Source organism: Fistularia commersonii, chromosome 22 (assembly GCF_037954325.1).
Source record: "Fistularia commersonii isolate RoL2024-O1a breed Wild chromosome 22, RoL_Fcom_v1.0, whole genome shotgun sequence".
Classification (NCBI taxonomy): Eukaryota; Metazoa; Chordata; class Actinopteri; order Syngnathiformes; family Fistulariidae; genus Fistularia; species Fistularia commersonii.
In genome coordinates, this window is record NC_141305.1 from 5,814,993 (window position 1) to 5,829,644 (window position 14,652).

General features: G+C 43.0%; 1 protein-coding gene across 4 annotated transcripts in view; it reads right to left on the reverse strand.

The window, feature by feature from the left end:
* LOC147221515 (ral guanine nucleotide dissociation stimulator-like) overlaps positions 1-14,652 on the reverse strand; it is a 39,041-nt gene that overhangs the window by 13,485 nt on the left and 10,904 nt on the right. Inside the window, exon 1 of one of the 4 annotated variants that reach the window (XM_086169693.1) lies at positions 12,054-12,171. The exons of 2 other annotated variants lie outside the window; for them this stretch is intronic. In XM_086169693.1, the coding sequence (XP_086025819.1) occupies positions 12,054-12,155 (102 nt within the window). In that variant the 5' untranslated portion in view covers positions 12,156-12,171. Of the gene's footprint in view, positions 1-8,038; positions 8,346-12,053; positions 12,172-14,652 lie in introns of those variants that run through there. One more of the 4 variants, XM_086169691.1, reaches the window with a different exon arrangement.

The following is a 14,652-nucleotide window of genomic DNA, read 5'->3' on the forward strand; positions in this document are numbered from 1 at the left end:
GGCCACAAAGAGCGCTGACAGGCCACAGAAGTCATGTGGCTGAGGGGTGGCTTCAGGAAGCCCCTCTCATCACTGAGGCTGTTCTGCTTTGTTCAAATCCACGATCTTCTACATTGTCGGCCAGACTTGACGATCCTGGTCTTTCACAGTAAAAGACTTGCTCAAACAACGGGATTTCTGTTCCTTTTTTTTTTTTTGCTTCAATAAAATGTTATTTCATTTTTCTGTCTTTTGAAGCACTCATTTTCATTCATTATTTGTGACACATTTGTGCGTTCGGTTAGTCATGCAGAAACTCGTGAGTTTCCGCCCCGCATATTTCAAGGTACGACTACAGACTGCAGCAGAGTCCTGTTGATCAGAAAGAAAAAGAGGAAAACGTCACACCCCTCTACTCTATTGTTTCATTGTGTGCTATGGTTTGTAAACAAATAACCCATGAAAAAATTACAATGAAATCAATTAAAATCTAGGGGGGGGGGGCGGTCCTATTGTGCAAAATTTGAACATACAGAGGCCACCAACTTCTAAATGCTGATTCTATCATGAAATACTTCCTGAATTTAATGCCAATCTGTGAAATTAAATAGAAAGGCGGGCCCGACTTCTCGTCGCTCGGTAACTTGAGCCCTCAGACGAACCCTGAATGTCTAGAAACATCCCCCACACTCAGTTATCCAGCAAACAGCAGAAACAGACTCTTTCAAAACTGCTATTTAGAGGTGAAAAAAGAATTATGAAAAAATAAAAAAATAACAATTTCCGGTGGACCCCAACGCCTCAAGAGTCATTCTCCCAGCTTTTCTTGCGTGGTTCTTCAGCCCCCCTCCCCCCCAGACGGATTAGGGTGGACTATGCCATTATTAAACCCCTTCCTGTAAACTCTCTCCTCTGCAATCTATAACAGTCGATTTGAGCACTGAGCTGTGACTCAAACCAAGCTGCAAGGAGAAGTCAGATGGGGGGCAGGCAAATACCAGGGATTCCCCTTCACTGAATCACAACCACTGACTCACAACAGACCCAGGAACCCAACGTCCTTCGGTTTTACTCCAATACTAAAAAAAGATCACTGATAGGATAATTAATCACATCTGGGAAATAATCCCTAGAATATCAACACCGAGATCTGTTTCGTTTTGGTTTGTTTTCTTTAAAAGACATTTGTCTCTGAGAGGTTAACAAATGAGACTTAAAGTGTCAAATACTATCTGTCTGGAAAAAAAGAGAAAAAGTAATGGAGGAATTTCCCCTCAAAAACAAAAAATATAATCATAACATCCAGATTTTGGAGATGGGTATTTTGCAAGTATTTGTCAACATTGCAACAAAACGAGAAGGACGATTCTGAAGATCTCATGTATGGCAGTAGGATGGAGCGATAGCACCAGTAGGGGCTATCAGTATGATGGCATTAATAATATTAGAGGACGAAAAATTAAGTATATCTAAGAATATAAAATAGGAAAAGTTCTGAGTTGCTGATTCTTCACTGGTTGAAGAGTAAAGTCTCTTATATTTTAAGCAATCAATAATTTTAAAAAGGAACTCTGAATAAACAGCAGATATAAAGTATTTACAGTTCCACAGGGTTCTTGAGCGTTTAGCTGTTCCTTAATGAAGGGATCTCTCTGTGAAATCGGATGGATAGTTGGGGCCCTGATTTGATTCTCTAATAACATTTTGCTGTAAAACTTAAAAAAAATATATGAACAAATAAGGACCGGTGGGCCTGGTAAACGACAAATTGCTCCCCGCCCTCTACTTGTTGCTGCAGAATAACGACTTTTGAGGGTATTGAGTTCATAACCACCGAAAAAAACAAAAAAAAAAAAAAAACTGAAACTGGGACTTTCCTACTTTCCTTTCTCTTGGTTTCTTCCTGTCAGAGCGGGATTTTTGGTCGTTTTTTTGGTGTCTGTGTGTTTTACATTGGTGTGAACAGTGTCCTACTTTTGAGGAGTGACCTCGTGCCGCGACGATGATTGTAGGTCAACGTGTGTTACCGGAGCGCGTCAACGCAGTAGCGGTATAACAAGTTTGACTGCGTATCACAGGGATGCTCATTTCCTGAATCTGCACCTGCTGATCAAAGAAAGCCCCCCCCCAATACACGCACACACACACGCACACGCACACGCACGCACGCACGCACGCACGCACGCACGCACGCACGCACGCACGCACGCACGCACGCACGCACGCACGCACGCACGCACGCACGCACGCACGCACGCACCCTATGTTAGTTATGTGTAAGGCTGCCCACTGCTCTTTAGTCGTCCACGATGAGTTCAATGCAGATGACAAATTTCGCCAATCCTGAAGTCGATGTGTAACTGAACGTAATAAAATAAAAGGGCTGTATTTATGAAATAGTTTTGTCAATGTCATTTTGGTTTGATTGCGTAGAAATCTTTTAAGCTACAACTTGAAAAATTTGAGATATTTATTTATGCACTTCTTTATTAGTATTTAAGGGATTTTTCTTTGCTACTTGCTGGAAATGTTAACAAATTTTATGCTTCAGTTTCCTGCTTATTTGTTAGATATTTTCCCGTCAAATCTTTGATTTAATTCATTGGATTGTTTTTAGTTATGTTTAATTCTAAGACCGTAGAAGTAGTGTTGGTCACCTTATTTAGCTCAATAATAAATATCAAACAAATACAATAACATTACAAAGGCTGGACGTTATCCGATCTCTTGCCTCGTCGCAATACTGCAATTCCACGTCTTGTTACTGTGTCATTACACTGCTGCTTGGCCAAGACACGCACACGCGCGCACACACACACACACACACACGCGCACACACACACACAGTCATTCATTAGTCCAATGACATCATCGCCCAAGTTCCTTACAGCAGCTCAGGTTTCGCTCTCATTTCATAAATACACTTAGTATGGATTATTTCCTAAAATAGACCCTCAGCCTTCCAACCCCCCCAGCGCAGACAAAGGACACTGTGGAGAATTATGGGTAAACTGGGCGCAGTCAGTAACCAGTTCAGGGGGCCTGGTAGGGTTCTCCATCCAGCCTGCTGTTTGCGGTACTTCGGCGTTTCATCAGCCCTCAAAGCTCTTCATTACAGTGACTGCCAGCCTGAACCTGTGCAGTCACTGATCACGGCAGCTCTCGTCAGGGTGACGTCACCCATTCAAACCCCCTAAGTCTCTTAAATTGCTTTGGATGCCATCTGAAAGGACCAGCCGGCTGACAGGAAGTCCAGAGTGCACCCATCACATCAAATTTCATATTGTCTGTTTGACTGTGGAAGAGTTGTAATATTAAGTGGTAACTTCTACTACTTCTTGAAAATATTTTCATCAATATTCTTCTGTATTTGGCTTGGACTCACTAATTCCCCGTCCCAAAAAACACAGATAATATATGGAGAGCTGACAAAATAGGGATGTTACGGGGATTATTAATAAAACATATATTATTATTATTAATGTTACTGTTTGATCAATTCTGATTAGTAATGGCATGTGTCTATTTATCACTGTTGGACGGGATTGAGATGTGTGTTTATTTTGACGCTTCTCACGGAAAAAAGTTAAAAAAGGATTACCCGGTGGAACATCCTCTGTTTTTCTCCAGCCGCCAGGAGATATATCTCCCTCCTGCATCCTGACCTGCCTGTCAGTCATCCCAACAGACTACAGGCCAAATCACAAACAGCGAAGATTGGAAAATAATCACGTGATCAATCAAAGGAGTCTGGAAAGTTTTCCTGCGCTCACAGGCGCTCTCGGTTTGATCCTCAGAGCCAGCTCACCCCCTGCGCCGCAGGAATGTTTTTTTTTATTGCTAGAGTTAAAACTGTTTATCCGTCCCTAAAGCTGTAAAAACACAACTTTCCATCAATCCCTGAAGGGGCTGGGTGTGATTCAACCTCTCATCGAGGGGGGTTGCAAAAAAAAAAAAAAAAGTAATTGAAGTTTATTCCTCAAAATGACAGACGAGCCTGGGGATGAAGACGGCGTGGCATCATGGCTAGTTTGGAAGCTAATCCCGGTCCAGGGCTTGTCTGCCCAGCCATTATGTAACGCCGAGTTTGTAGACGTAGCGCTTCTGTGATGGGTGGAAAAAAAGAAAAAAAAAAAAACAGAACTCATTCCTTTAGCTTTCTCTTGTATGTCTGGACTCCAGGGGATGTTTTAGTGTCTGAAACCAGACAAATATCCAGAGTCCTGACGAGAACGTGCGGTAAACAAAGTAAAATATCCCTGATGTTCCAAATAAAAACTCGGAAAACAGGACAGCCAGAGGGCCAGCTTGAAATCAGAACAGAGACCTGGCTGCCCGCTGACTTCTAGTATATTTACACTGCTCTTCCTTTCCAAAGGAATTTCTCAAACAATTTCAGGCTTATTCTTGAATTTTTTTTTTTGTAAATAAGTATCATCAATAAAGCTATATAATGATTTCTTCTGACTAAATTTGGAGCTGATTTTTGGACAATGTCTCGATTCTTTCTTTTCAAGTTTTACTCTTTTTTTTTTTAATTTCCAATTGATCTTCTTGCTCATCAGATGGAAATTTTTAGCGGATGTTTAGACGACGGCAGGGAAATTTTGCTGCCCTTTCTTGAATCCTTTTGGTAATTTTACTGTTATTATTTAAATTCTTGATGATTATTTGACGATTTCTTTTTAATAACTAACAGATTTTAGGGAAATGTCTGGTTCCTCTTTACATAACATTTCGTGTCACAAATTTATCCATTTTGCCAATTTTTCAGGGAATATCAGGCAATGCCTTCATGAAGTTTCATTAATTTTTTTGTAGCTATCCAAGAGTATTTACGATATTTTATTGCCCATCTGACTCACACACATTAAATGTTGTACTCCGATATCCAAAGGCACGGGCAGGCTAAATTCACTTGTATTTTCAGAAAATCTTGCCACAAAAAAAAAGAAGAAAAAAATATTCGCAAAAACAAAAGTCAGTTACCAGAGACGAGTTATTTGTGAAAACAAGAAACTCCAGCAAGGCCACAGAGCTCCGCCCTGCTGCAGCACGGCATCGTTTTCCCTTCGGGGGGAAAAACGATCCGTTGAGGAACACTGCTTTCTGAAGGCATCTGACCTTCTCAGCTTCATCATATACCATCAGTGAGCCACAGGGATCTAACCTCGCCTCTCGTGCTGTAACTGAACCACCGATTCAGTAACCCCCGAGACCAGGCGGCACTGTGGAGGGAAATCCCATGTCCTCGAAGGGGGACGGACAGGATTAGCCATTAGGTAATTGTGTTAGAGGAGGGGATTAGACTGTAGTGTGAGTGAGCTGGACTTGTAGGCAGGGCCAGGAGGCGGAGTAAGAGTGGGTCCAACCTGTGATGCCTCTTGTAGCTTCATGATGCCATTTAGCTGGGAAAAAAAACAACTCCATGTCTGATTGTATATCAAATTTTTTTCTATATGAAAACCAGGACTCATGTTTCCTCCTCTGATCCACTCAGGAGAACATTCTCCATGGATCAGAGTGCAAGAAGGGGGAAAAAAAAAAGACTGAAAATGCCAATCTGGCTAATGACAGTGAAATGGTAATCTTGTGGCCACGGGTTTGCCCAGAGGAGGGAGGTCTCCAGGACGACAGCACTGCCAAACATAAATTATACACATGAAAAAAAAAAATTACAGGTGCTCGATGTAAAAAAAAAATTCCATCAACAAGAGCACTTGGACAATCTCTCCGTCCACGTGAAAGTAGAGGAACACGTGGAGGAGGTCCAACCAGCAGTGAGATCCAAAATACTCAACAAGTAGAGGCATAGGGAAGATGTCTACTTTGTAATAAAATTAGTTTGCTTTATAAACAAAGTGGTGAGGTGTCCCGATCTCAGGCTGATAATGGGGGGCTGAAAGTAATGGACAGAGAGAAACAAACAACAACAAAAAAAACAACAAAAAAGAAAAAACAACAAAAAATAAAAAAGGTCTAAACTGTATTTCCTGGTTCTTTTCTGGATGATTTCTTGTTGTATTTTTATACTGATGCTGAAACTGCTTATCGGATGTTAGATTGCCGTCTTCAATTTTACATCAACAGCCGCTCTCCTCCTGCTCTTTATATTCTCAGTTACTTTTTATCCCCCTTTTGTTCACACTGATCCTGTTTCATAGACTTCCCATAATTATATTCTAGTCATTGTGCCTGTTCTGTTTTTGGGGGTTTGAAGTGTCCGCAGTTTACTTCCTGCCGTGACAATGCACCTTCTCCGCACGAAGACAAATGAAAGGGAAATCTTATCTGTTGCCTCTGAGGGCGAGCGATGACTCTTTATTTGTTCTTGGCCTCACGTTATCAGGAGGATCAGAACGATTGGTCGTCGTTTGAGAAGAAGACTCACCCCTCAGCCAGCGAAGGCAAACATAAATGTTGCGACGATGCCCAAAAGTTTAGATCGAACTGATCACCGAGTGACTAAAATGCTTTTCCGCTGACTTTATCTGGAATAAAAATCTGATGGGCTTGAAAACTATTCAAAGAGATACCAATTCCATCTTCACAGTGTGAAGTGATTCATCGGTCTCTCTCCGGGCTCTGGTCGCCACGGTAACCGCCACATTATTTGGATCAATATTACTTTCACCCGGTGAGGTCTGACTCAGCGACACCTGCTCTGAGGATGAAACCAATCTGTTTTGAGCGTCGGGAAGTGAGACAACTGGAAATGTGTAGCATGTGAAGCCCCATCCCATCCGGACACCACCCAATAATTCTCGATGCACCGCCCCGCCCCGTAACCTTTGTAACCTTCTTTGGAGCAAAGTCGCCACGGCGGCGGCGTGCTCACCGCGGGCCACTCCAGCAGATTAGCTGCGTAACTGGCATCTCTATGAACACAACGAAGCTTCCCGGGGTTTAACAGCACGGGATTAGAGTGCGCCTTTCATCATCCGGGATGACGGGCAGGGGGGCGGGATTTGAGCTGCGCAACTCGATTACGAGGCGACTCCGAGGGGGTTTATAGAAAACAAAACGGATTTGAGAGGGGAGGAAAAAGATATTGTGTAAAATCAGGCCTTTGCATAAAGTGGAGTTACATAAAAATTGCATGTGCGCTCTTGTGTTGGGGAGGTGAATGGAGGGAGAAAAAAAATGGGCGGATGATTTGAAACAACAGAGTGTGAGCAGGTTTATATTGGCGGGAGTTCCAGAAATGTGGAGGTTAAAACAATAAACAAACAAAACAGCGTGGAAACCGAGAGAAAACCTGAGTCAAAGAAGCGTCAGGAGAGCACAGACTCTGATACATTGTTTTGGATAAATTGTTAGTTTAATCTGGTAGATTACTTTCAAGTTGAATGCCAAGATTAAACCACCTGTTATGTAACAGAATAACTTGCTGAGCTCACTTCTTGAGGATCCTCTAGTTTATTCAATTCACTGATATGTAACTATTATTTAAAGTGCACTTTGCTGGTTTTCTGAACATTTCTTGTGGCGTGTTAAGACAATTTGAGTGTACTTTTAAAGAAATCTTTTTGTGATGTCATGCATGTTTTCATAGTTTCTCCTGGCTTTTTAGAAGTTCTTCTTAGAACTTTTAGGGAAATATCACTAAAATTAGGGGGATTTATTGTTGAGATCAGGTTATTCTTGACTGGGGGAAAATGAGAAAGTGAGGAATGACAAATGTGCAAAGCTGCATTTTAAAAACCAATGACGTCTCACTGGCGGATACAGACAAGTATGCAAGTATAGACAGACATATATTGACTTATCAGTATCCCAAAAAAAACAAATCCACAAAATCCCAGTTTGAACCCACACATCATGTAAAAAGCACCACTATCCAGAACTGTAAAGTTGCATCCATTCATTCAATAACGTGCAATGTTCGTTTAAAAACAGTTTAAAACTGCAATACAAGATCTGCATTTCGTCTACGGTAGTAAGTTTTGTGTCCGGACCCGGTCTGGGTGCAGAATCTCCCCGACAAACCGCACCGTCTAAACGAACCCATCCTTCATCCCCGCCCCGCCTGCACCGCCCCCCCGCGCCCCGGGCTCACCTCCAGCAGCGGCAGGTCCGGGTCCAGGTGCGTCAAGCTGTGCAGGACCACCGGACCCGGGTCCTCGGTCACCTCCAGCCTCACCCCGTCCCAAATGCTCCGCACCCGCCACGACGAGTCAAACATGTCGAGAAGCTGATCCGGCTTGATGCGCCCCGCCTCGGCTTGCGCGCCCGGAAAAAACACCATGGGGGCCCGCGGAGCCCAGGGGGCCCCGTTACGGCGACGGTTCCGGCATTCTCGGTCCGGTTCGAGGTTCGGAGTCCGTGCTGAGGTCTCAGCCTGCGGCGCCGTATCTGGCAGTCGGTGTGTGTGTGTTTATGTGTGTGTGTGTGGGTTGAATCATCGCGACTGCGGTGTGTATAAGCTGGACCATGACTCAGACCGGGGTTTTTCTGAAGCCCCGCCCCCTCGGACTGCGATGCCTTCAAGGCTGTCGGAAATATTGCTATCGATCGAGTTAACATGAGACGGTTCTGTTTCCCGAGTATCAAGAGTGAAACTGTGCATGTTCAAGGACATCACGGTATTCTAACACTCCCTCTTTCACGTTTGTAAAAACAAAATCAGTCTTTTCACTTAAGCTTAACCCCAAAGTAAATATGATCCTGTGCATCGTGTATTTGCAAGTGTATTTGCAGTCCCTATGTCCTCTATTGTAAGTCACTTTGGATATAAGCGTCTGCCAAATGCAATGTAATGTAATTTAATGTAAAATATTGTCGTCTATTTAAGACACTTTATTCATAAGCACAGCTGACATTTGTAATGAAACGTATTTTCTTATTTCAGTTTATTTTTGTTGGGGTTGTCCAATTTTTTTTTTTTTTTTGGTCATTTATCTCTAATTTCTTGTTGATTTTCCAGTCAGTTTCTTGCCAGTGAAGTCACTGGAAAACCCATTGAAATTAGAGGCCGAATAAAATACTTAAAACAACATAGAAAATACATGATAACTGCAAAAGGAATAAAAAAAAAAATTAAAACCTTGACAATCAGTGCAATAACGTTGTTTGCTCTTCTGACTTTAGGTTTTTAAGGGTTGCGACAAGTATGCATCTTTTTTTAAATGCGATTTAATCGGTTATGGTCTTCTACCAGACCATCTCTAAATATAACAGTGCCTTCTGATTCAATCAGTCATCGCTGTTTAGATGACAAACAGGATATAAAGCTGCCCTGATATGACCTCAGCCTGCTGATCTGGACTTTTATTATGTCTTACTGACTGTAAAGCAGATTATTGTTTTTAATGGCGGAGCTGGTTTGATTTGAGTCATACAGTTCGGACGAAGCCGACCGAGCTTCAAACTCCAGGAGAGGTGTGGGGATATTATTCGAGATGTACCTTGCAATGATTTATTGTGTGTGTGTGTGTGGGGGGGGGGGGGGGGGGTTCTATTCTACAGCATCAGGCACATAATCTCCTACAAGCAAGAGGCAATAATATACAAGAGCGGCGTGAAACAAGGGCGTCCTGGTCACCGTTTGAATTTAATAATTATTAAATAACCAGCTGTTAACGCCATCTCTATTCCACATCTATTTTATATCCTTCTCTGACAAGGCAGTACATTGAGTGGGTAGGTCATGGGTGGGGGGTGGGGGGGCTATATTTACTCCCTGTCTGAAACAAAGCGGCGGTCCCTGAAGGCACCGTTAGCTCCTCCCGTCTGACGTCAGGCCTCATGGGAAATGGTGGCAGCTTTGTTTCGCCTCTCACCATGGCAGCGGCCGCCACGGAAAAAAAAAAAGAAAACAAACCAAAGAATAACCCCAGAGCCGCGGGACGATGGCACCGCCAACCGGACATCACGTCCCCTCACTGTCAGTGCGCCCTACAAGTTTAAGTCTTCTTCTTCTTCTCTTCCATGGGGCGACACAGCCAATCATCTTTCTCCAGCTAACCCTATTCTCTGCATCCTCTTCTCTCACACCAACTAATTTCATGTCTTCCTTCCCCATCCATCCATACATCTCCCCTCTGGTCCTCCTGCCCAGCAGTTCCAACCTCAGCATCTCCACAATATCTCCTCTGTGCATATCCAAACCATCAAACTAACATTTAACTTCTGCTGTCCCTCTGATGGACTCCTTCCTGGTCCTATCTAGCCTCCTCAAAGCCCATTTCAGTATGACTGTTTTAAAACGCGAGATACAAAAAAAAAAAAAAGTCGCAACATTTTTCAACCGAAAGTACTCTCATAAATACAAGGACAGCTTTTTTTTTTTTTTTTTTTTTGGAGGACGAGAGGAGGACGAAGAGGTGCAGACAGGCTGCCCTGTGACAGAAGGCCTGGGGAGGGGAGCGAAACAATTTTATCTCAACGTTCACATCCAGGCCCTTTGACCGCTCAATTTGATGTGGAACACTGTCCTCTTGTGGCCCAGACCAGGAAGCAAGAGGCCTTCACGGCATCGGATCAGCAGCAAAGAGCTGCGGGCTGGGAGTCTCACACATCGCTGGCCCCTTTGTTTACTTCTGGAAACATGTGGCTTCTCTTATGTCAGCTTAACAACATCTGCAGCGCCAGCTGCGTCCAAGTCGGACCGCCTCGGCCTCCTTGCGCCCCTGCCGCGTGTTTGCGCCATTGCTCCGAGGACCCCAGCCGCGGGCCGGGGTTCACGTGGAGAGGGAGAGAACATTCTGTGACACCCGGATGCAAGAACTCCCCTTGGACCTCAAGACGGTTGCCAGGTTCTCAAGCAGCCTCAACTAAAGCCTCCATCTGCTGGAACATCGACATCAGAGGATATGACTGTGGCTCCGGCTGGTGCCAGACATGTTCCACTGCTCCCCAAAGACAGTGCCGCTAACAGGCTGCTTCACTTTTACCACACACACATACACACACATACACACACACACACACACACACAAACTCAAGTCTAGACACACCTTTGATTTGTAAACAGATGTAAAGCAGCTGAACTTGAGCTTCTTCCAAATTTTCAAATTAATACTACGATCCTCGGAGTTACACCTGAAATACTACAATATATAGTACTATCCTTGGAGTGCTGTTTTCCTCAGATTATTCATTCATTTTATATCCCTAGGATTCGACTGTATGGTCCAAGAAGTCTGAAAGTTCCTGGATTCATGTGACTGCAGGGTTCAATGTTCCTAAACTCCTATATTACCAGGATTTTCATCCCTGGAAATGACCAGAAACTAACTGTCCCATCCTGTGTCTGGAACATGTCCTCCTGATCCCAGTCCAAGGTCAAGGGCACACGACAGGAGCAGAACTCGAACATACCGGACCTCGTAGACTCACTGATTCTAGGTGAGGTGATTATTTAAGGTTACAGATAGAAAGAGATCTCAGCTTTTAGAATGGAATCAGAAGAAAAAAGGTCCAAGCGGTCCAAACAAGAGAACCAGATGACATTCCATCGTTTTAAAGAAAAAAAAAAAGAATTATCAAGAACTTTACAAGCAGTCTGGACAACGTCTGTCAAGGCTGATCCCGGCTCTACCCCCCTTCCTCATCCCATGGATGCCAACCAGGTTCTCTAACAATAAATCAATACAATAAAAGTAAAAGCCAGTTACAGATATAATGTCAGTAAACCGGTACAGACTGAACTGAAACCAGGTTATCACTCAAGACCCTCCTTCGCATTGTCTTCTGATGGGACATTAGTCTAGAGGTTCTTCCCCGGACGTGAGAACCCGCCAACTAAGAATAGGTTGGAGGCCTGATGGGACCCTTGACAATGTCAGCCAAAATATAATGTATATATAATATTATAATATAAAGAAAAAATTAATACTTATTCCTTTCATTTTCTTATTTACATTTTTTCTATTTTACTAATATTTTATTATTTTTAGTTTTGGCAAAATAGATTTTTGAAAATACTTCGATCTCCCACCTAAGGGACCCAGGTTTTACCTCTAAATACTAATGTTTCTATGAATCTCAACCTGTTCTCTAAAAACCAAATACACCTTGCAGCATATTTATGAACTGAGATTAATTCTGAAATGAGGAAATGACGCTCCCACCTGCCCACTGCCGGTCCTCGGTGTTCTGTAATGATCCCGTGTGTCCCTGTAGGCTCCCTTTCGGACCAGCAGCCCGCAAGCCCACCAGCTCCAGCACCACATCTTGACTCTGCTCTCAACCGGCCCAGTTCACCTCTGCGTCTGAAAAGACGACGTTCCAACCCCGCCTGAGCCCCACTAACCAGGGCTCCCCCTCCCCTGGTCACAGATTGGACGACCCCCCCAACTGCCTCCGCCAGACACTCATGTTTGCACGAGCAGCTGAGTCAACAACGCAGGGAACAACATCCAGAAAAAATTAACTTCTGCTGGCAACAACAAATAAGAAAAAAAAAGGGGAAAATCAGGTTTACTGAAGCACCTTCCGCGTCTGGTGGAGGGAAAACAACATGTAACGACACAGTAAAAACCCTCTGGTGCTTACAGACAGAAAGTGAAAGACAAGACACTGATACTGAAGGTGACTTCCCCGCTTAGTTGAAGCCAGGGAATTCACCATGATTCCCCAGTTCCACCACCTAGATGTTAATATTTCTATTAAATGCACCCACTACCAGACTGCCTCGGTTTTTCCTGCTGCTTTCAGGCTATATAACCCAGGCACACACACCTGGGACCTAATATTCAGATCTTTTAGATACTGGATTAATCCAGTCTATCTTCTTGAGAAAAAATGAAAACACATCGTTGAAGAAAAAAATGAATAAGAATTGGATGTAAAGCATGTGGCTATTGATTATATAACGCAGACTGACTGGAGTCAGATCAAATAACTGGAAAAAAAACACATAAGACATAGTGTCTGGGCTTAGAACCTAAAAAAATTGCAAATAAAATGCCAGATGGCAGAAAATGTTTAATATATATAGTAGATTGCATTTACTTTGATATAAATAAGGGCCTCAAACACTTGAGAGTTTAAAAAAACCTGAAAAAATGCTCATCAACAACAACAAAAAAAAAAAGAGTTTCAGTGGTCTGCTATGTGTTTTTTCAAGATGATGTCGATAGATTTTAACACAGGACAGGATTAGTGATCTCAGGATCTACTCGTCCCTCCACAAAATCTCAAACCAATCACAAGCCAGGATCTCAAAGGGGGCGGGGCTTTCAAACTGAGAGAGCCAAATAGCCACTGAAGAATGGAGATAGCTTCTCGCTATCGGGCATCCCCAAATAGAAATATCTTATTCAGAAGAAAGGGAAGTGGACTGAAGATGTTTTTTTTAACAAGATGAATAAAAAAAAGTATTTTTGGCAGCTCGTGTGAGCTGTTGTCCTCTGATTAGAGGCCGGTCACTGTTCAGCCCATCGTGTCCACAGCACTCTTTGGTCCGTGGTTGTCCTTTAGGACCGACTGAAGGAGACAAATCGGCTGCAGGATGAACCCTGACTCGGACCTGGCAGATATGAATCTATATTGCTCGAATGTATAAAAAAACAATATTTTTCTGCAAATATCACTAGAAGGTAGAGTACCTGCATTGTTTTGTAACACCAGATGACCTGGTCTGCGAACTGACCCTATGACCCGTGCACCGTTATCTTTGTGGTATCTCAGGGTGAATCCCCTTAGTCCACACAGAAAAGGTCAGGCTTCATTCCAGCTCAGGAGCTCGGCCGTCTTGGGGACGTTTGGGGGACGTTTCCCAGCAACACCAGATCTAAGAGGCTCCTTTATGTAATATCTTGATAATTTGGGGGAGAATTATTTTAATATTCTTGATGACTTTTAAATCCCTTCATGCAACCTTGTTAATAATTCTTAAACCCATATTAAAGATCATTTCTTTAATATTTTTAAGATATTTTTAGAAGGATTTAAAAGGATCTAGATGGTAAATGTATGTGTTACAGGATTTAAATATTTTCAAAAATCCAGGATAAAATATCAGATAGAAAAATGTTTGCAAAATAAATATTGTCAGACACTGAGAACATCTGAGGAAAGGTGAGTGATGAAGCTCATCCTTTTTTGAGTGGGTTATTTGTTAGTTTGTATCCAGGTGCTTAAGAAAAAATGCAGTGTGAACTTCCTTCCTACGACAGTGATGACTGTATAAAACTTTGTTACTTAATCCAGATGTGTTCAGTCACGGCTCTGGTTTAATTTGTCTGTCTAGCTTGTCCTTTGACCCTCAGGTGAACTCACCCCCACATCCTCGGGGTCCATTGTCGTTTGGCGAACAAACATAAAACACACACATCGCTGTCTTTCTCCTGACAGACGTTGCAACCCACGGCAACGTTCCCCCGGCCGTCATTTTGTGTAAAGAGTCACCAATGACGCAACTGTTGGTTTTCGCCGAAACTTCTCGGATCAGGCGTCAGCAGATCAGGTTTATTTTTCGTTGCGGCAAATATAGATTTTTACACATTTTTGGGGGAAATTCTCGAATGATTATAGCCACTAATTCTGCTGCCATTAAAAACATTACAGTGGCAATTAAAACTATTCAACCACCACTGCATCAACTGAGGAGCAATGACAAGACAACAAAAGGTGATGCAATTTGTTATACTAGTTTTCTGTGTTTAGACATGATGGGAAAATGTTGTCAACTCTTTTTCCAGATTTTGCAGGTTTCCTCGGATGTGG